General features: G+C 42.2%; 1 protein-coding gene across 2 annotated transcripts; it reads left to right on the top strand.

The window, feature by feature from the left end:
• Positions 1 to 1,155: 1,155 nt before the first annotated feature.
• On the top strand, positions 1,156 to 21,902 carry PLAC8L1 (PLAC8 like 1). Of its 2 annotated transcripts, none has more exons than XM_040453685.1 (4): positions 1,156 to 2,174; positions 7,388 to 7,521; positions 20,381 to 20,517; positions 21,640 to 21,902. In XM_040453685.1, exons 1-4 carry the CDS (start codon positions 2,050 to 2,052, stop codon positions 21,778 to 21,780), a joined length of 537 nt encoding a protein of 178 aa, XP_040309619.1. In that variant the 5' UTR covers positions 1,156 to 2,049; the 3' UTR covers positions 21,781 to 21,902. The 2 variants fall into 2 exon arrangements, with proteins under 2 accessions (XP_040309619.1, XP_040309627.1); XM_040453693.1 differs by having other exon boundaries at positions 21,700 to 21,902.
• Positions 21,903 to 22,351: the final 449 nt, after the last annotated feature.

Raw genomic sequence — 22,351 nt, forward strand, 5'->3', positions numbered from 1 at the left:
CACCTTGGGAACATCCTGTTTCCATTCTTTTTTACCTAGTGGTTTTAGTACCCCTTGAAGATCCTTTCCTGAATAAGTTATGTTAGAAGCTGTTCAAAATGGTGATTTTTTATTTATTTATTTATTTATTTATTTATTTATTTATTTTTAATTTTTTTTTTCAACGTTTATTTATTTTTGGGACAGAGAGAGACAGAGCATGAACGGGGGAGGGGCAGAGAGAGAGGGAGACACAGAATCAGAAACAGGCTCCAGGCTCTGAGCCATCAGCCCAGAGCCCGACGTGGGGCTCGAACTCACAGACCGCGAGATCGTGACCTGACTGAAGTTGGACGCTTAACCGACTGCGCCACCCAGGTGCCCCGAAAATGGTGATTTTTTAAATGCTATTATTTCTTTTTCACAAACAGTTGTCATTCTTCTGTAAAGAACACTCCTTTTTCTTTTTTTCATTTTATTTTTTGGTGAACCAGTTATGTGGCATGTGGATTAGTCACTTCATATAATCGATGTTTGATTAGAAAAGTTAGGTACAAGTGAAATTTTTCTTTAATATAATTTATTGTCAAATTGGCTTACATACAACACCCAGTGCTCATCCCAAAAGGTGCCCTCCTCAATGCCCATCACCCACGTTCCTGTCTTCCCCAGGCCCCATCCACCCTCAGTTTGTTCTCTGTATTTAAGAGTCTCTTATGGTTTGCCTCCCTCCCTCTCTGTAACTTTTTTTCCGTCTTCCCCTTCTCCCCTGGTCTACTGTTAAGTTTCTCAAGATCCACAGATGAGTGAAAACATATGGTATCTGTCTTCCTCTGACTGACTTATTTCACTTAGCATAACACCCTCCAGTTCCATCCATATTGCCACAAATGGCATGATTTCATTCTTTCTCATTGCAGGCACATGTACCCCAGTGTTTATAGCAGCACTTTCAACTGTAGCCAAATTATGGAAAGAGCCTAAATGTCCATCAACTGATGAATGGACAAGTGAAATTTTAAAATACGGAATCAGGGGCACCTGGGTGGCTCAGTTGGTTAAACATCTGAGTTTGGCTCAGGCCATGATCTCACGGCTTGTGGGTTCGAGTCCCGTGTCGGGCTCCGTGCTGACAGCTCGGAGCCTGGAGCCTGCTTCAGATTCTGTGTCCCCCTCTCTCTCTGCCCTGCTCATGCTCTGTCTCTCTGTTTCTCAAAAATAAATAAACATTAAAAAAATTTTTTAAATATAAAATATGGAATCAGCTTACATGTACAATGGTTGTTCACTGTTTAAAGGAACCTTATTGTAAGTCTTTTTTCGCAAAGCTAGTAATCACCCATTAATTTCTGCTATCCTTACAAACTTTAATTTTCATGTATAACACATTTATTCAACAAATTATTGAATGCTTATTATGTTGCAGACACTGTGTTAAGCATTTAGAGTGGAGTGGTTAGCAGAAGAAGCGTGGCTGTCCTTCGTGGAGGATGCATCCTTCCAGATCAGGAGTCAGAGTTGCCCAGAACTCAGTGAGTGAAGGCGAGTAGGAAGCTGTCTCTGCAGCATCTTGATTCGGGAGGTGTTATATAGGCTTTGCCTCACAACCCTGCTTAACAAATGCTTTGAAATTCAGAACCTGCAACAGTCATTCTCCATGGGTTTGATGAGAAGGGTATATAGCACAGCTGGCAATTCCCTCCTGTTGTCTTTCTAATGTAACGCTGAACTATGATTGTAGACCTTTTCCCTCAACTGCACTTTTTTCTAATTTTCTTTTCTCTCTGGATGTTTCCCCAGCATTGCTGGGGTCCACACCTCCATAAGGCATGTCTCAGAGGCTTACTTCGGAGACTCTTAAATACCCTGCATGTGGACATGTCCAGTTAGATGTATACCTGTCTTTAAAGAAATAAGATGTCTGTTGTTACAGTGCTATGACCTCAGGTTCCAGAATATCAGTGCAACATTCTTTAGAAGGGATGTTTCACTTTGGATTAAGTCTACGTTTGGAATCAGCCTATTGTCAAGGGGAGAAGGTTAATCCTGGTGACAGGAAAACACCCCACTATGAACTGGTTTGGAAATTACTTCTCTAGATTTCCTGAGGATGTTTCCTTACTCAACATACACTCACCTCTGTTGCTTTCACTCAGATCATCCGAAGATGAGCAACATTTTATTTCCAGCACGAGGTAGAGAGTTTGGTGATACCCTTTTCTTCCAGGTTTTTCTCTTTGGGTAGCATGTCAAATCTCTCTCTCTCTCAATCTCTTTAACAATCAGTCTCTTCTTATAAGGATCCAGAGAGAAGAAAACTGGGCTTGAGAAGAAAGTAGTTGCTATCCTTTTCTTTTTTTTTTTTTTTTAACGTTTATTTTATTTTTGGGACAGAGAGAGACAGAGCATGAACGGGGGAGGGGCAGAGAGAGAGGGAGACACAGAATCGGAAACAGGCTCCAGGCTCCGAGCCATCAGCCCAGAGCCTGACGCGGGGCTGGAACTCACGGACCGCGAGATCGTGACCTGGCTGAAGTCGGACGCTTAACCGACTGCGCCACCCAGGCGCCCCAGTTGCTATCCTTTTCTATGGGTACTTGAAAAGGGACAACTGATGAGTTCCTTCGGGCCGTGCTTGGCTAGTGAAAAGAGAAGGGCTGGCTTGGGTGAAAGAGTGTCTCTTTACCCTTAAGTTACAATGTCGAACCCTGACCAAGTGAAACTTTATTTCTGGTGGCTGCTAGTAATTTCTACCCTTTTGACATAAAAACTCGAGGGCTTTGGCTTCAGTTAAATTTGAAGTAATCAAGGAGGCCTGAATGGAAGGTGGAATGAAACCTTAGAATTGCAAGTTTCATCAAGGGAGAGAGAGAGTGACAGGAAACCCCCCTCAGGCAGAAGCACCAGGCAAGTGGGGCCATGGCCTGGGGAATGCCCTCTGCTTTGAGAAGAGGAGAAGGACAGAGTGAGGTCAGAAAGGGGGAAGGGTGTGCACTTTCAGTAGGAGCAGAGAACTGGAATAACTTGAGTCAGTGTCCTGCCTCCCACCAGATGAAACCTCCCTCTGCTTCTGTCTCTTAGGGTGACCTCACTGCTTGGTTCTCCTGGGACTGTCCTGAGGTTCGCACTGGAAGTTCTCCATCCTGGGAAAACTGGGATGATGGGTCACCGTGGCTGAAGTTTTAGGTATTTGGGCAGCACACATGGCACCTGGGAAACTGCCCCAGTTCTCTTCCCTCTGTTCTTTGTTTCTCAGAAAAGGGTACAGAATGCCCTCGGCTAAGTGCAGGATCACTAAGTGACAATAACAACAACCGCCATCAACTGCATGTCTACTGTGTGCCCAGTGCCTGATCTTGTTTCATCCTCCAGGCAACTGGGGAGGTGAGATGTTTTTAATCCAGTTTTATGGAAGAGAGGCCAGAGCTGAGGGCTCTGACAGGGTGTGTTTTCCGAGGTCAAACAACTAGAAAGCAGCTGAGCCACATTTGAATTTTAGGGTGCCTGGGTCTAAAACCTGTCCTCTTCCACTAAATAAAGAACTTGCTCAATTTGATGGCAAATGGACCGCTGCTCTGATTTAGCAAAGCTCTGTGACCATCGGCCTCATCTTCTGTTTCCAAACTCTTTCCTGTTCTTAATGGTAGTCGAAGATTCCCCGGGATATGCGGGGAGCTCAGAGATGTGCAGGAAGCTACAGTAGGTGCTTTAGTCTGATACTTGTAGCAGCCCCTGATTAATTATTCAGTTTTTAAAGGACCTACTAAGTGCCTGGCACATAGAAGGTGCTCAGTGAAGGGAAGCTATGCTTGTTGTTTTAATTATGACACATGAGCTATAATCTTGAGCTGCAACTTTTTAGTGAATGCATATCAATTCAAACATTTTAATATTAAAATCACCAAGGATTCAGGGTATTAAGACACTCAGTAATACACTTGCTAAATTCAGAATTAGGCAAACACACAAAAAACAACTTTTTTCCCCCCACCACGGAGAAGGTGCTTGCTCTCTTTGCTGTTTGATTTGGAATAGAGGACAGCCTTCCTTGCCATCATAAAAGCTGTTACACACAGAATGCTGAGATGGAAGCAGAAATTGTTTTCTAGGGCTGAAAGCTGTAAATGGTTCGTTTCAGGGAAAAATCTAATCCAGAGGCTCAGGCCTATGAAATTCCTTTACTAATATCAGAGATAACTGGAAGCTCCCAGTATAAGGACAGAAGCCCCAAGTTGTGAGCGTCACATTGAGAGATAAATGCCTTGGCCTGTATAGAGGGATGCGGGGAGCTCTTAGGCCAGTCTCTGCTTTTATTTCCTCTTTCAACACCTGAGAGTTGTACATTTGCTAGAGAAGGAAACACAGTTAAGATCACACGATTTATAACTAGATTTGAGGAGGACTCAAAGAGACATGGGCATTCAGTTTGGTCCGGTTCAACAAATAACCAACCACATGGCCCTTAGGTGTCAAGGTCGTGTGCTGGATTCTGGGCTTATATGGAGAAGCAGGATGTCCCTGCTGACCCCAAGGAGCTCACACGGAGACGGAGGAAGTAATAATAAATTAATTATAAAGGTGGTTTCCTCGGGGCCAATTTGAAATCTTCATGGTTGTCTTAATCTGCTTGGGCTTCCATATCACAATACCGTAGACTGGGTGGTCTAGTGGACAGAGATGCATTTTCTCACAGTTCTGGAGGCAGGAAGTCCAAGGGTAAGGTGCCAGCAAGTTCAGCTTCTGGGGAGGGCTCTCTACCTGGCTTGTATCCTTCTCACTGGGTACTTAACGTGGGCTCTTGACATGGCACTTCTATCTGACTAGGATCCTACCCCTATTCCTCACTGAACTTTAATTACCTCCTAAAAGCCTTCTCCAAACAGTCACGCTGGGGCTAGGGCTTCAACATAGGACTTTGGGGGAACACAGTTCATATACCACAGGCCCTAACCCACATCATTAAAATGTTTTAAAATGTAACTCATACCATAGGTTATATCCACATCCACATTTTTTTTTTTTTTGCTGTCCAGTAAGTGAAAGGATTTTTATAATTACTTCTGAAATTATTCGGCTAGCAGTAATTAATTCATTTTATGATTGGCACTTGTTTCTTAGTAATCATTCATACTTGGGATTTTCTGCAAAATGAGATTCTAAATTGTTTCTCAGTGTAATGAAATATTTGTGGGTTTGTAAATTTGACGGTTAATGAGATCGGCATAATGCTAGATTTTTGTGTTTAGTTGAGCATTAGCTAATTTTGCGGTCTGTCTTATAGTTTTTATATTTTGGAGCCACTATTTTTTTCCAGGTCTCAAATACTTTTGCAGGCTCTTGGAAAGTGTGTTAGCCTCTAAGCATTGCCTATAAATACCTAAGGGATAAAGGGGCTTCTAGCCAGGGAGCTCCTGACCTTAAGCTCTCTTCCAGGCTCTCATGCCTCTCCCAGCTCGTGTCTCACGGGCCCTCAAGACTGGCTCTGTTCCAACCGTCCTCTTCCCCGCCAGCCTACCTCCTATTCATTGTTCCTTGCCATCTCTGTTACGTTGACATCACCACCCACCTAGTGGGAGACTCAGAGGTTCCCGCGGTCATCATCAGTGATCTCCATATCCACCTGTATCAGGTTTCAGGGTGGTGTCAGGAAGACTGCATAGGTATTGCCTGGCAACTCTGTTATGAGTACTGATTTCTGTACCTCATGTCTGGAGACCTGTGCTGTTGGCTTGGGGCGAGACTTGGGCATTTGTGTTTTTAGCAAGCTCATGTGCTTATTAAAAAGCACACCAGATTTGGGAAGGTGTGGACGTGGGTAGCGTTGGTGGAATGAAACAGAGATATAGATCTTAACAAGAACAGTGCACCCCCGTTGCATTTATTGCCCCAGTTTAGAGATTCTCAGAGGGCCCTTCTGCTGTTTCCAAGATGCCCTGAGGGTGTTGCCTTAAGGGTGCCCAGGAATGTTCCACTCTGGCCTCCAGGCTCTAGGTCCCAGGTGCTGAGCGTTGGTGACTAGTACCGCAACGACAGCTGTTACGGGAAGAAATTCTGCTGTCTCTTGTTTATTTTGTCTCAAGGATGAGGCAGGCTCTTTAATTCTTCACAGCACACCAGAGACAGGTACAAACTGTTAATGAGGCTTGCCAAAAGGGAAGCACAATCTAGAATAATTACTACCATGTACAGGCTCCCTCCTCTCCATCTGCCCCTTCCATAAGGCTAGGTACAACTTAGCCTTCACTGTGGGGCTTGCCCCAGGTATCCCCATGGTAGGAGCTCAGGTCAAACTCTCTCCAGAAAGAGAAAGACGTTTTTCCACCTCACTTTTAAAGCCCATCCCCACCTGCTGGGACGAGCACTGGGTGTTGTATGGAAACCAATTTGACAATAAATTTCATATTAAAAAAAAAAATAAAGCCCATCCCCTGGGCCCATATTTCCTACTTCAGAATGATAGAGTAGAATATCTATTCCCTTCAGTGAAAACGAACCCAAATTGTACTTTGTGGGCCCAGTAGGACAATCTTACAGTACTTTGATATCAAGACATCTTCTTTTTATTTTATTAAAATTGTTTTTAAGTTTATTTATATATTTTGAGAGAGAGAGAGCAAGCCGGGGAGGGACAGAGAGAGAGGGAGGGAGAGAATCCCAGCCAGGCTCCGCGCTGTTGGCATAGAACCACATGTGGGGCTTGAACTCACGAACCTGAGTTGAACCTGATCAGACTTGAGCTGAAATCAAGAGTCAGACACTTAACTGACTGAGCCACCCAGGCGCCCCTCAAGACGTCTTCTGAAGTCTTGGTTGTTCACTTAAATGATACTGCATGTTCAACTTCCATAGCCTAGTCCTGATTTCCATGTCTGATTCCTTATTAATCTCTTCAACAAAGGCTCAAAACCCTTGGGGTGTATGTAGCCTCACTCAGGTCACCTTGTTACATACTCTCTGGGCATAGCAAACTAATTATATGTCCTTCATTTGACATAATAACCCTATGAGGTCAGTTTTCTTTATCTCATATTTGGACAAACAGAAACAGGTTAAGCGACTTCACCAAGGTCACTTTTCCTGGAAGTGGCATGCTGGGATTTGAACTGAAGCCTCTTGGTTCCAAATTGTGAATTTAGCTATTAGGAAACACTGAGGAAATAGGCTGGGCATTAAGGTGGAGTGACAGGATCTGGAATAATCATGCCATTAACAGAGATAGGGCACAGTCAGTGGAGAAGGAGTGATGAAGTAGGAGGGGAGTACATGGTGAGGAGCTTGGGCTATGAAGTAAGAACCACTTGGCATACTTGGTTCCCTTTCTCCTCTTTATCACTCTGTCTTGGCTTAATGGTTATCCTTCTGAACCATTATCTTTGTTTTCAAGTTAATCACCATTTTGACTCTCCAGGAGCCATGGACCAGCCCAGGCCGTGACGAAGCAGCCTGTCTGGGGAGATACCGGCAGGACCACAATCATGATTGTCCCGACAGGTGGAGACTGGAGCTCTGGCCTCTTCAGTGTCTGCAGGGACAAGAGAATTTGTATGTTTTTCCTGTTCATTTTGAGTTCTCCTTTACTATTTTCTTTCCCCAGGCATCAGATGGGTGCAAAAGCTACGTCAGGCACAAGGACAGAAATATAATGTTTTTAGAATAACTGGACTGATCTTCTAGTGACTCATATGCACTTATTGGCAGGAGAAATCCTGCTTTTCAGGGATGGGAATGCTTTTATAGAGTCAGTGGTGACTTCAGAGATTTTTTTTTAAATGACAAAATTCACTGTTGGCAAAGATGCCTTAGTGGGCCCCCCCATCTGCTGCTGGTGGGAGTTTAAATTGGTATAACCTTCCTGCCGGATGGCTTAGCAATACATATAAAAAGAACCTCAAGTGTTACATTGTGTTTGACCCAGTAATTACATTTTTAGGCGTTTAGCCTAAGGAAATAAATCCACGTGCAAAGATTTAGCAACATTAAATTTTGCGGCATTGGATATCACAGCAACAGTCTGGAACAACCTAAAATATTTGATGGGGGCATGCATACAAGGAATTATTATACAGCCATGAAAAGTCATGTCGTAGAATAACATTTAATGGGATGAAAGATGTCTTGGTATTTTTTAAGTTTAAGAAGCAGACTATAAAGCCAAGCATGATAGATACCATTTGTGGAAGGGTGGGGGCCATACTTGAAAAATGCCAGGCGGGATACAAATACAAAAGTTTATGACATGTCTCCAGATGGTAGGCTAATGAATCATTTTTATTTCCTTTTTTTTGCTTATCCCTTACTAGTATTTCTATGAGAATTTGTGGTACTCTTATAAGAACAAGAATAATCACAAAAGAAGCCCCCTTTGTTGACTGAAATATTTTCATATGCTTGTTCAGCTATAAAGATGTACCAATAACACTGTCCACCAGCTATGTGATTTTCCTCTGGGAATGAAAGTTCAAAGCACATTAATTTCATTTTTATCTTAGGACATTCTGATGTGTCTCTGGTACCACACGTCAGCATTCCCTTCCAGGTCCTACCTTTGCTCTAGGGAGCAACTCGGTCACAGGGTCTTTCTTGTATATGTTGGGGTGAGGTGTGTGTGTGGGGGGGTCCCTTTGTTGGATAAGCATTAGCTACTAATGTTGAAAATCCAACAGACCCTGGATCTAATATTTTGGAAGAATATGGCTTTCCGTGCCCATTGCAGGTTTCTGAGAAGGTCTGAATTTGTTTCTAAAGCCTCACAGAGTTGATCAATCAGCAATTGATCTCAGCTGTTTCGTGGTCCACATCCCTATTCAGCTGAGAGTCTTGCTGAGACCAAAGCTCTCCCACCATGTTTTGGTGCTCTGGTCATCCAGCCTTGAGCCCTTCACCGTCTGCCTGGGCCTCACAGAGGAAAGACTGCCCAGTACAAAACCTTGCCCTCCATCCTGTTCCTTTGTCCATCTGACCCAGAGCTCAGCAGGCTTCTTCCTGCCTCTGCTATCTGTGTGGACTTCTGACCAGATAATGATGGCAGCCATTCTCTGATTCTCTCAGCATTCTTCATTGTTCTCTTCCAGATACTATGACTTTGGCTGTCCCCCAGTACTGAGGTACAGAGAAGACAGAATAGCCATGTGGAGACATAGCATTGAATTGGGAAGTGGACCATTTTCCTTTCCTAGCTTGTAGGTGGTAGTTGGGGGGACCACCAGTGCATTTTCTAGTAGGACAAAGCCTCAAATATACTGTAGTGGTGAGGAGAACATGATTATATGAGATAGACCTTGCCAGATAGAGATCTTGACTCTGCTTCTTACCGGCTATTTGGCCTTGAACAAATTCTCTGGAATTTGCCACCTCTAAAGTGAGGATAATAAAGGTGCTTACCTCAGGGGTTGTTGTTAAGATTAAAACATAATGTCTGGAACTTATAAACACTGTCTTGGAACTTAACTGAATCAGAGTTTTTTGGGTCGCATGCTATCGTTGAATAGTCCTTTCAAAATTCTTGTCTACCTACAGCTTCTGAATGTGACCTTATTTGGAAATAGGGTCTCTGCAATGTAGTCTAGTTAAAAAGAGGTTATAGTTGATTAGGGTGGAACCTAATCCAATGGCTGATGTTCTCATAAGAAGCAGGAAATTTGGACACAAACACTCAGAAGAGAAAGCCAGGGGAAGAACAGAGGCAGAGATTGGGATAATGCATTCCCAAGCCAAAGAATGCCAAAGATTGCTAGCATCACCAAAAGCTTGGAGAGAGGCATGGACCAGACTCTTCCTCCTGGAGGAGGAACTTCTGGAAAGAATTAATCCTGCTAACACCTTGATTTCATACTTCCAGCCTCCAGAATTCTCCAGTGAGAATAGTTAAAAAAAATTTTTTTTTAATGTTTATTTATTTTTGAAGGAGAGAGACAGAGCATGAGCAGGGGAGAGGCAGAGAGAGAGGGTGACACAGAATCCGAAGCAGGCTCCAGCCTCCGAGCTGTCAGCACAGAGCCCGACATGGAGCTTGAACTCATGGACCACGAGATCACGACCTGAGCCAAAGTCAGACGATTAACCGACTGAGCCACCCAGGCACCTGGAGAATAATTTCTTTTTAAAATTTTTATTTAAATTCCAGTGAGTTAACATACAGTGTAATATTAGTTTCATGTGTATCATATAGTGATCTAACAATTCCATACATCACCCAGTGCTTATCACAAGTGCATTCCTTAATCCCCATCACCTAGTTTACTCATCCCCCCACTCACTCACCCCTTCTCTAGTAACCATCAGTTTATGAGAGAATAATTTCTATCTCTTAAAGAGGCCCCGTTTGTGGTATTTTGTGATGGCAGTGCTAGGAAACTAATACACAAACATTGGACTTCATTAGAAGGCTTTGGGTAGCTCACAACATAAAAAAATCAACTAAAAACTAAGCTCAGAACAGACAACCTGCATTATCAGGAGCTAGCCGACTGTCTGGTTAATTCCAAACATTTTGATCCCTTTGAGAATAAAAGGGATAAAAATTTCCTGTCTGAGAATTGATGGATCAGATGGAGTGGAATTTGCCGGGCTTAGGTCATTTGGAAGGGCAGTCCCATCAGTATTGCCCACAGTAATGAAGGGATAATTTCACGAAATTATTGTCGGGGTACTGTTAACAGGAAATGCCCAACAAATACCCAATGAACTTAGTGAATCTAAGGTATTAATATTATCGTTCCTGTAAATTGTTACTATTCTCTGCCATTTTGGGAGCAAAGAGTAGAGTCAGGAGACTTCAACTGGCTGCTGCACCATGATTTGTACTCAATCCCAAGAGCACCTAAAAAGTTGGCTAAAGCAATGACTATCCTCACCATCCCCTCTGCCTTAAATGTTGCTTCACTGCTTAGCTCTGTTCTCCATGCTCATTAATGTTCCAACCAACTGCACTAGATCTCCTGAGGAGTCCTAGCCTGTTCGTTTGAGAGCCCATTCTGGGGGCAAGGTGAGAAGGGAGAAAATGCGGAGAAATAGAATATTCTTTACATTTTGGCATGATCCGTGGAGAAGAGGCCCAGGATATACAGTACAAGGTGCTCTTGAATGTTCTATGTTCCAATTGTTATAACCTGGATGGGCCTCCATTTTATGACTGCGCAGTGTGTCTCTAATCTGACTGTCTCAGAAGAAAACTTAAAGATAATATCACTTTCCACCCTCGTTCACTGCACTGTGATTCCCAGGACATGGGTGGAGTAAGAGAGCTATGCATCCTGGGTTTCTTTTCTGCGTTGTGAAAAACGGCTACTTTATCCACAGAATTCTGATTCGAGCAAACCACTGTGAAAATAGTTAACAAACTTGGGAACAAAAAGGAGAGCTGCTTTCCATGACCTTGTCCATGCCAGATTCCCATCCTGGGACAGTTTTCCATTGAATTTTGAGAATTATTGCTACAATTTGCCCTCCATGAGACAAAGGGTACATTATGAACAGCAATGATTTCCATTTCTTTTTGACATTTTGCTTCTTCATTTTATTGCAATTATTATTTTTTTTTAAATGGCCTCTCTCTCCCCACCTTGGTGCTTTTATGTGAATTCATAATGCGCTGCGATTGGCAAATGGGTGCTTCTGCGTTCTTGAAGATGGGGTTTCTGAAAGCTCAGCTGTGAAGATAAAGTTGAGGGGAAATGCATGGCTGCTAAATGGCATTCTGAGTAGAAGGTGAGGTGTCCCAGCATTGGGAATGTTTGTGATGTTGCCCCAGAGAAGGTTTATATAGAAGGTGTAATCAACATTGGTTTGTCATTCAACCCCTGTTTACTGAGCTCCTACCTGTGTGCAGACAGATGGTGGGTGTTACAGACGTAATAGTGAATAAGATGGAGATGGTTTTGCAGATAGACAATAAGCACGTAAATCAATAAACAAAAACATGGCAGTTGTGATAAGTGCCATGAAGGAAATAAATAGGGTGCTGTGGAAGGAATCCATAGCGGAGTGTGGTCAAGGATGGCCTCTTTGAGGAATTGACTTAAGCTGATTCCTGAAAGATGGGAAGAAAGCAGCTACTCAGGCAACCTCCCTGTGGAGGGCACCATAAGCACCAGGGGGTAAAGAACTTGTTGCGACTGGTAACCATCAGATGCCCAAGATGGAGAGAATGAAGAGGGCCAGGATTTTTGTGCCCTAGAAGAGGAAAAGGCATTGAAAAGCCTTCAGCCTGGGATTTGTGTCCCTGAACTGTATCTTGGGTAAACCATAGACTCCCTGAAGGCAGGGACCACTGTTGTCTCGCTTACCACTCCGGTGCCCAGCAGAGCACCTGGCCCACAGGAGGCACGAAGAACTATTTCCCGGACATTCCATCAATGAATGAACCTTAACCTGTATTCTCAATTCTTTCTTTCTTGCCCTTCATTGAAAGAATAATAAATCCTCTGAGTTGGAAGGGCTGTTGGAGTCAGCTGGTCTGGCCCCTCACCTGCTTGGTTAAATCTCCTCTGCATTATGCCTGGCGAGAAGAACCTGACAAGTTTGGCTTTCTGAACATTTCCAGGAAGGAGGGCTTCTCTCCTTTGGAGCCAACTCAGTGCTTTGAAGGAAAAAAAGAAAAGAAAGGAAAAAAAAAGAGAAGATTTTGAATAGGTTTGCCTGCACATGATGCAAAATTCAAAAGTACCTATGCCTTTGATATATTTGCCATCTGTCCGCCCAGTTTCCACCAGAGGCACCTGCTCTTACTTGAGGCCAGGTAGAGTCTATATGCTTGTAAAGATATAAAATAGTTTTAAATGAAAATACATTAATCTTTTTGTTATAAAGCTATCATGTAATCATCATAAAAAAGGAAAACACACAAGGCTTATAAATGAAAAAAGCAGGATCCTGTAATCCCAGCTGTCAGAGATAATCATTGTCAATATTTTGGTATGTGTCCTTTCAGAAGTTTTGCTGAATGTGTCTGTGTATAATTTCCACAAATAGTAGAATTGTAAACACACACCGTTCTGCACCTTTGTTTTCAATTTAACGGTATATCCAGGGTATCAGACCATATCGGCACTTCTGGAGCTAATATTTTAAATTGCTACATAGATTCCCTTGTATGAATGTACCATGATTTATTTATCCAGAAATCCCCATTGGTGCACCTTCATGGGGCCTCCAGACTTTTTGCTATTCACACCAATGCTCCGTGAATGTCTTCGTACAGATGTCACTTTTGCATGTGTGTGAGTTTACCTGTTGGATAATTGCTGAGGAATAAACCTGCTGGCCAAATAGTATGTTGCATTTTAAATCTTGATAGTTGCTGCCAACTGAGTATCCATTTGGAAGTTGTACTAATGTACACTCCCGCCCACATTGTATGAGTGTGCCCCATTTCTTTTTTGAGCATCTCTTACTGGTAGATGGTTCTGACTTTTTGTAATAATTGATCTGAGCTATTGCTTCGCTGCAGCTTCCTCCCACCTTCCCTACCTTTGCTCTCTGGGGCTCCGCACTCCGGTTTTGTGTAGGCTTTTTCTTTTTATCTTGCCTCCCCTGTGAGTTAGGAGGATGAATAATGAACCACATTTCGTGCATGAGGGTGGAGCCCATTTAGGAGGACAAGCCAGGAACATTTAAGCTGTGGGTGCTTACATAACTACCAGGCCTCTGGGTGTAACATAAGAAGAAGAGGCCAAATTTATGGTTCAAATCCCCTTTTGAGCCCGAGCTCCTTTAAACAATACATATATATAAAACAATACATTTTTACATATATGTATATACACAACACGTGAGTGTGTTCACCTTCTAAAAAAAATGGAACATTACAGAACAGGAAACTATGTCTCCTCTTTTTTATTAAATCAGTTTGGAGGGTTTCCTTCCAGATATTTTTCTCTATTTATATATGTATCCATGAGTAGTATATACTATTGTTTTGTAACTCTTTAAACAAAGCATCAATAGTATTACGCTGTACATATCATAATGAACTTTGATTTAAAAAATTTTTATTTTATTTTTATTTATTTTTGAGACAGAGACAGAGCGTGAGTGGGGGAGAGACAGAGAGAGAGGGAGACACAGAATCCGAGGAGGCTCCAGGCTCTGAGGTGTCAGCACAGAGCCTGATGCAGGGCTTGAACCCATGAACTGTGAGATCATGACCTGGGCCAAAGTCGGCACAACCGACTAAGCCATCCAGGTACCCCCACTTTTATTTTTCTTAACTCAAAATATGTCTTAGAGATTTAACTCTGTTGGTTCTGAATCTTCCACTGAACTCTTAATTATTCCATAGTAGGATTTATACCATCATGGCCTATTTACACTCTCATCTATTAGTGCACATTTAAGTTTTAAATTTCAAGCTACAGATGATGCTGCAGTGGACATCCCTGTGTTCCCTCTTTGTGTGCACGTGTAAACATTACTCTAGGGTAGATACCCCTAAGTAGAATTACAAGACCCTAGAGTGCTTAAAATTTTACTAGATTCACCCAATTGCCTTCCAAAGTGATTGTGCCCATTCCTGCTTCCAGTGGGTCCCTGTTCTCTATGGTTCTCAGCAATTTACAAATTTAGAAACATTTGGCATGCTTATGGGTTTCCAATCTGTCTTAACATGCATTTCATTGATTACTACCAACAATGAGTAGCTTTTCGTGTCTTGTTATTGGTTGTTTGTGTCTCCTCTTTGGTGAATTACTTGCTCATGTCCTGTGCCCATTTTCTTCCTTCCTTTCTCCCTTCCTTTCCCTTTCTTTCTTTCTTTCTTTCTTTCTTTCTTTCTTTCTTTCTTTCTTTCTTTCTTTCTTTCTTTCTTTTCTTCTTCTTCTTCTTCTTCTTCTTCTTCTTCTTCTTCTTCTTCGTTTAGTTCTTTATCTATTGATGGGTAGGAGTTCTTTGCATGTTCTGGATACTCACCCTTGGCCTGTGATGTATGTTGCAAAATTTTCTCCTACAGACTCTATGGGACAGGGTTCCATCTTCCCACCTCAAGGTGTGAGCCAAGAGTGTGTGTCCTGCTCACTCCATCACACTGGAGCAGTAACATCTGACAAAAAGGAACTTTCCTAAAGTTGCATGGTGTAAGAGTGTTGCACAGGAATAAATACAAAGTAGTGGTAGTAAGGGTGCTGTCTTGGAGCAACAAGCACTGTGGCAAACTATGTACACAAAACATGAGGACATGTGGTGTTATGTGTAGTGGTTAAAACTTTGGGGCCAGACTGCTTGAGTTCAAATCAGGCCTGTGCTCTTTCCCTTTTTTTTTTTTTTAAGTTTATTTATTTATTTTGACAGAGAGAGGGAGGGAGAGAGCATGGGCAAGGAATGAGTATAGAGAGAGGAAGAGAGTGAATCCTAAGCGGGTTCTGTGCTGACAGCACGGAGCCCAGTGCGGGGCTCGATCTCACGAACTGTGAGATCATGACCCCATGATATCATGACCTGAGCAAAATCCAGAGCTGGATGCTTAACAGACTGTACCACCCAGGTACCCCTGTCTATTCCTAATAAATGTATGGACTTGGGTGAATTACTTTTTTTTCTTTTCAAATTTTTATTTAAATTCTAGTTAGTTAACATACAGTGCAATATTGGTTTCAGGAGTAGAGTTCAGTGATTCATCACTTACAACACCCAGTGCTCATCCCAACAAGTGCCTTCTTTAATGCCCATCAGCCATCTAGCCCCTCCCTCACCCACCTCCTTCCATCAACCCTAGTTTGTCCTCTATCATTAGGAGTCTCTTATGGTAATTTGTTTCTTAAATTCCACATATGAGTGAAATCATATGGTATTTGTCTTTCCCTGACTAAATTATTTTGCTTAGCATAATACATTCTAGCTCCATCCACATTGTTGCAAATGGCAAGATTTCATTCTTTTTGATGGCCGAATACTATTCCATTGTGTGTGTGTGTGTGTGTGTGTGTGTGTGTGTGTGTGTGTGTGTATATAAACCACATCTTCTTTATCAATTCATAAGCTGATGGATATTTGGGTTCTTTCCATACTTTGGCCATTGTTGATAATGCTGCCATAAACATTGGGATGCATGTACCCCTTTGAATCTGTACTTTTGTATCCTTTGGGTAAATACATAGGAGTGCAATTGCTGCGTTATAAGGTAGTTCTATTTTAAACTTGATGAGGAAGCTCCACACGGTTCTCCAGAGTGACTGCACTAGTGTACCTTCCCACCAACAGTGCAACAGGTCTCCCCTCTCTCTGCATCTTTGCCAACACCTGTTGTTTCTTGTCTTGTTAATTTTAGCCATCTGACAGGTGTGAGGTGGTATCTCATCATGGTTTTGATTTGTATTTCCCTGATGATGGGTGATGTTGAACATCTTTTTATGTGTCTATTAACCATCTGGATGTCTTCTTTGGAAGAGTGTCTGTTCATGTCCTCTTCTTCACTGCCCATTTCTTCACTGGATTATTTGTTATTTTGGGTGTTGAGTTTCCTAAGTTCTTTATAGATTTTGGATACTAACCCTGTATCAGCTATATCATTTGCAAATATCTTCTCCCATCCCGTAGGCTACTTTTTAGTTTTGTTAATTGTTTCCTTTGTTGTGCAGAAACTTTTTATCTTGACTAAGTCCCAATAGTTCATTTTTACTTTTGGTTCCCTTGCCTCTGGCAACATGTCTAGTAAGAAGTTGCTCCGGCCGATGTCAAAGAGGTTGCTGCCTGTGTTCTCCTCTAGGATTTTGATGGTTTTTTGTCTCACATTTAGGTCTTTCATCCATTTTGAATTTATTTTTAAAATTTTTTTCAGCGTTTATTTATTTTTGCGACAGAGAGAGACAGAGCATGAACGGGGGAGTGGCAGAGAGAGAGGGAGACACAGAATCGGAAACAGGCTCCAGGCTCTGAGCCATCAGCCCAGAGCCTGACGCGGGGCTCGAACTCACGGACCGCGAGATCATGACCTGGCTGAAGTCGGACGCCCAACCGACTGCGCCACCCAGGCGCCCCCTGAATTTATTTTTAAATATGGTGTAAGACAGTGGTTCAGTTTCATTCTTCTGCATGTTGCTGTCCGGTTTTCCCAACACCATTTGTCGAAGAGACTGTCTTTCCCATTGGACATTCTTTCCTGCTTTGTTGAAGATGAATTGATCCTATATAGCTATGAGTCCATTTCTGGGTTTTCTATTCTGTTCCACTAATCTATGTGTTGGTTTTTGTGCCCGTACCATACTGTCTTGATGACTACAGCTTTGTAATATAGCTTGAAGTCTAGAGTCATCATGTATCCAGTTTTACTTTTCTTTTTCAGGATTGCTTCAGCTTTCTAGGGTCTTTTGTGGTTCCATACAAATTTTAGGATTGTTTGGTCTAGCTCTGTGAAAAGTGCTGGTGGTATTTTGATAGAGATTGCATTGAATGTGTAGATGGCTTTGGTAGTATACACATTTTAACAGCGTTTGTTCTTCCAATCCATGAGCATGGGATGTTTTTCCATTTCTTTATGTCCTCTTCATGTTCTTTCATAAGTGTTTATAGTTTTCGGAGTACATATCTTTCATCTCTTTGGTTAGGTTTATTCCTAGGCATCTTACGGTTTTTGGTGCAATTGTAAATGGGATCAATTCCTTGATTTATCTTTCTGCTGCTTCATTATTGGTGTATAGAAATGCAACTGATTTCTATATGTCGATTTTTATATCCTGTGACTTTGCTGAATTCACATATTAGTTCGAGCAATTTTTTGGTGAAGTTTTTCAGGTGTTCTACATACAGTAATATATCATCTGCAAATAGTGAAAGTGTCACTTCTTCCTTGTCAATTTAGATGCCTTTTATTTCTTTTGGTTTGATTGCTGAGGCTAAGACTTCCAGTATGATGTTAAATAGTAATAGTGAGAGTGGACATCCCTGTCTTGTTCCTGACCACAGGGGAAAGGCTCTCAGTTTTTCCCCATTGAGGATGATATTAGCTGTGGGTCTTTCATATATGGCCTTTATGATGTTGACGTATGTTCTATCTTTCCTTACTTTGCTGAGGGTTTTTATCAAGAATGGATGCTGTATTTTGTCAAATGCTTTTTCTGCATCTATTGACAGGATTATATGGTTCTAATCCTTTCTTTTATTAATGTGGTATATAATATTGATTGATTTGTGAATATTAAATCGCTTGGGTGAATTACTTAAGTCCTCTTGCCATCAGTTTGCTTATCCATTAAAATGGATATAATAAGAGTATCTATATTATAGGATTATTGTGAGTATTAAGTGAGTTAATGAATGCAAAGTATTTTTAGCAAGGTGTGGCACATGGTGAGGTCTAATATTAGCTATTACATAGTAAGAATTTGGCTTTCATATAGTTTTTGATCATATCTGTCTTGTGTACTGAGGTAATTGGATGTGTGTTTTGTTGTGTTGCCTTCAGCATCGAGTACTGCACCCTAATGAACACTTAGACAACATGGTTATATGATGGAAAGGATTAAAAATAAAAATAACAGCATGTATTTTTTAAAAAGACATGATAGTGGGGCGCCTGGGTGGCGCAGTCAGTTAAGCGTCCGACTTCAGCCAGGTCACGATCTCGCGGTCCGTGAGTTCGAGCCCCGCGTCAGGCTCTGGGCTGATGGCTCGGAGCCTGGAGCCTGTTTCCGATTCTGTGTCTCCCTCTCTCTCTGCCCCTCCCCCGTTCATGCTCTGTCTCTCTCTGTCCCAAAAATAAATAAAAACGTTGAAAAAAAAATTAAAAAAAAAAAAAAAGACATGATAGTCACAAAGATAAGGTATAGGAATTCCAATGGAGAAAAGAGCTTCTTTACAATATATTTACTGAGGATGGTGGGCATTTCTCTTTTCCAATTAAAGTGGTACAGCTTGGGCAATTGTGTAAACACAATTTATTATTCACTTAGTTTGCCAGCTTTATAATTATACAATTTTGATTAATTTTTTATTTGCAGGCATTTACACTATTTCATAATCCATGCATAAAATGAGATTTGATTGATTTTTTTTTTAATGTGCCATTGATTTCCAAGTCTCCTAATTCAAGGTTGCATACAATGTGACTACTGTGAACTCACAGTAAGTTTACTGGGCCATCTGTCCTCTGGGCTGTTCATGCCAGGGGTCAGTGCTCAGTGGGGCCCTCTGATTTTTTTAAAAAAATTATTTATTTATTTTGAGAGAGAGAGAGAGAGAGAAGAGCACGCAGATGTGTGAGCTGTGGTGGAACAGAGAGTCAGGGAGAGAATTCCAAGCAGGCTCCATGCTGTCACTATAGAGCCTGATGCAGGGCTCGAATCCACATGATCCGATCGTGATCAGATCACGATCTGAGCTGAAACCAAGCGTCAGATACTTAACGGACTGAGCCACCCAGGTGCTCCTGTGCATTTTCTTGTGTATAAATTATGTCTGAATAACATTTATTACATACATGCTTTAAAGGTTATGACTAGCTTTTTGGTATTTAATTGTTTGTTATTATTACTGCTATTTTTTGCTGTTTCATAGTCCTAATTATTTGTATTCTTCAAGGTCGTCCTCTTTTGCGATGCTGGATGACTTAACATCTTAACTGTATATCTGGGATTCTTAACCTGCAGTTTGTTGATAGCTTTCAGTGGATCCTTGGACCCCACGAAACTGAATGCACAATTTTGCATGTCTGGGTATCCTTCTTTTCCCTTGAGGAGTGACTTCACAGTTATTATCATATTCTTACAAGGGTTTGTGACCCAAAACATATTTAAAACAGAACCTCTGCGTTAGATGTTTCATGCAGAATATGTAGGAAACAGTATCAGGAGTTAAAGATCAGTGGCTGAATAAATGAGAGACTGTTTCCAGTTGATGCTAAAGGAACCAAGCCTCTAATAGTTTACAGATTAAAACTGGCAGATGTCGGTGGCTCCATGAAACTAGCAAAAATTAGAGTAACCTTCTGGCCTGAGAAATAGAATACAGTCCTGATGAGAACAGCAGACAGAATCCATGCAGCATAAAAGATCTTTCAATCCCATTGACAGAAAAAGATGCCTGTTATTCAAAAGTATCGTATACTGGGTCTATTTTAAATATTGAAAATAGATAGATGAACATAATAGAAGCAACAGATACAATTCAACTGCAAAAAATTATTTAATGCTTTTCTCTTGACAGGAAAAAACAATTACCATCACGAACGCTAGCAGAATTGTATCAGGTTCAGCTTTGCCAGTGTTTAACAAAAGAAGACAATTTTGATGTGGTTCAGTTATGGCAATTTTCATACACTGAGTTTTGACAATTGGTTATTCATTCTCAGTCCCTGATTGCAGGGAGGCAGTGTAGCATTAAATTGATGGCACGGGGTTGTAAATGCTCTTTGAGATGTGGAGTTGCTCTGAGCACATCTGAGAACCTTGGTTTTCTTTTATGTGGTTATTGACAGGTTTCTGTGGTCTGTTTTGTCCAATGTGCCTCGAGTGTGACATCGCCAGGCATCACGGAGAGTGCCTTTGTTGGCCATTGTTACCTGGGTCCACCTTTGCACTGAGAGTTGGCACCAGAGAGAGACATAAAATACGGGTAAGTGTGTTTGAAAGTATATGTGAACTTGGATCTCTATAAGAACCTGGATGTCTTTCAAACCTGCGAGTTTCAAAAAAAAAAAGGTCTGGATGAGGATGCTTAAAAACACCACACTTAGTGGAAGACTTTGGGAAAGGAAAGGGAGGAAATTTCTGATTTCATTCATTACGAGGATGTATGTTAACCAAAATGCCACATTATGAAGGGTACTTCAAGTGGCACCTATTATAATGCTGATTACCAGTCACTGGGCAACTTCTGTTTCTCTTTCTCTTACTGCATCAAGAGAAGATGATGGGTAGAATCGCACCAAATTTGGAGGATATACTTGGGATGGTCTGACTTCAAATGAAGACTATGTGGCATATGCAGAATTCGCTTTGGGGGTTCCTGGGGGATGCTTCAGAGTCCATCAATTTCCAGGGCAGCTGAGACTGAGGCACAGTGAGAGACTGAGCCCAGACAGATCAGACCTACCAAGATGTGGACAGTTAAAGATAAAAAAGACATCTCCTTATATATTCATGTGGAATGATCCCTAGAATATATTTTGAAGTGAAAAAAAAAGTACAAGGCACAGAAGTACGCAACTATTTACATAAAAGGACTCTATATATACTTGTGTAGACACTGAATTTATGTGGAAGTGCATATAAAAACCTGCCAACAAAAGTTACCCCCAGGCAAGTTCACTGGGTGGCTGGGGACAGCTGTGGAGGAGGATGTTCTTTTTACTTCCTGTGCCTTCTTACTGTGAGAATTTTGAACCATATGTACTTATTTCCCACCCCAAAGAAATAAATAATTATACATATTAAGTCCTAACAGAAAAAAAAATGACATGGAAAGAGAAATCATTGGCTTCCAGTATGAAGTCTATATCAGAAGCCCTAAGTAAGGACCGGTCTCTGAAGTGCAAGGATGGATAAGCGGTTGAACTGCTTGGCACTTGGGTATCCTGGTGGGTCAGTGTCCCTGGGCATGGATTTAGGGTATTGACTTGGTGGATCTTGGAAGCCATGGATGGGATAGGCCTTCAGGAAATATCGTAGAGGCCCCCGGGTAATGGTCATGAGTCTGTGTGGTTGGGTCACAACGGAGACCTGGGTCTCGCCCTAGGGCACACTGTGTGAGGACTGGCTGGTGGTGCACTGCTGTTGGCCCTTTTCCATCTGTCAGGTGGCCCGGGAACTCAAGATGAGGGCCTCCCAACTCTACGAAATCTGTGCAGCTCCGTCAACCAAGGACAACTTTATCTGACAGAGCCAGACAACTCTTCCTCCTCACCAGCGCCCCCACCCCTGCCCTCCTCTCAAACCCCTCTTAGAAGAGAGAGTTCTTTTCACTGAAATAATATGAAAATAAAGGATTTCTCCCCTACTGTCTTTCCTGTTGTTCTCTCTTTACACACACCTCCGGGGAAGTCTCTCTGTCATTTGTCTGGATTTGCTCTTCCAGCCTCGCCACATAAGGCAACTTCCAGAGGTGAGTCTGTGCCTTCCACACCCGCCTGGAGTTTGAGAAGGTGGCATTTCCCCCTGGTCTTCCTTCTACCATCCTTTCACGGGAAGCTTTCTTTTGCTCACCCCCTGTTCCCAGAGCGCCAGCAGTGGGGCAGGAGATGGTTAATCTTAGCACCTGGACTGGACGTTGTCACTAAAGCAGAGAAGCATTGTCTCTCCCTTGTCCTGACCCCTTCAGTCCCCACGGTTGCAAAGGAGACCGTCTCAGGTTGCTGCTGCTCTTGAACGCCTCCCCACCACCGGCAGATCTTCGGCCTCAGGCTTGAAGTTTTAGGTGGGCAACTGAATTGTGTCTGCCCCATCCGCAC

This window comes from Herpailurus yagouaroundi, unplaced genomic scaffold (genome assembly GCF_014898765.1).
Source record: "Herpailurus yagouaroundi ecotype Mexico unplaced genomic scaffold, PumYag 29, whole genome shotgun sequence".
Lineage (NCBI taxonomy): Eukaryota > Metazoa > Chordata > Mammalia > Carnivora > Felidae > Herpailurus > Herpailurus yagouaroundi.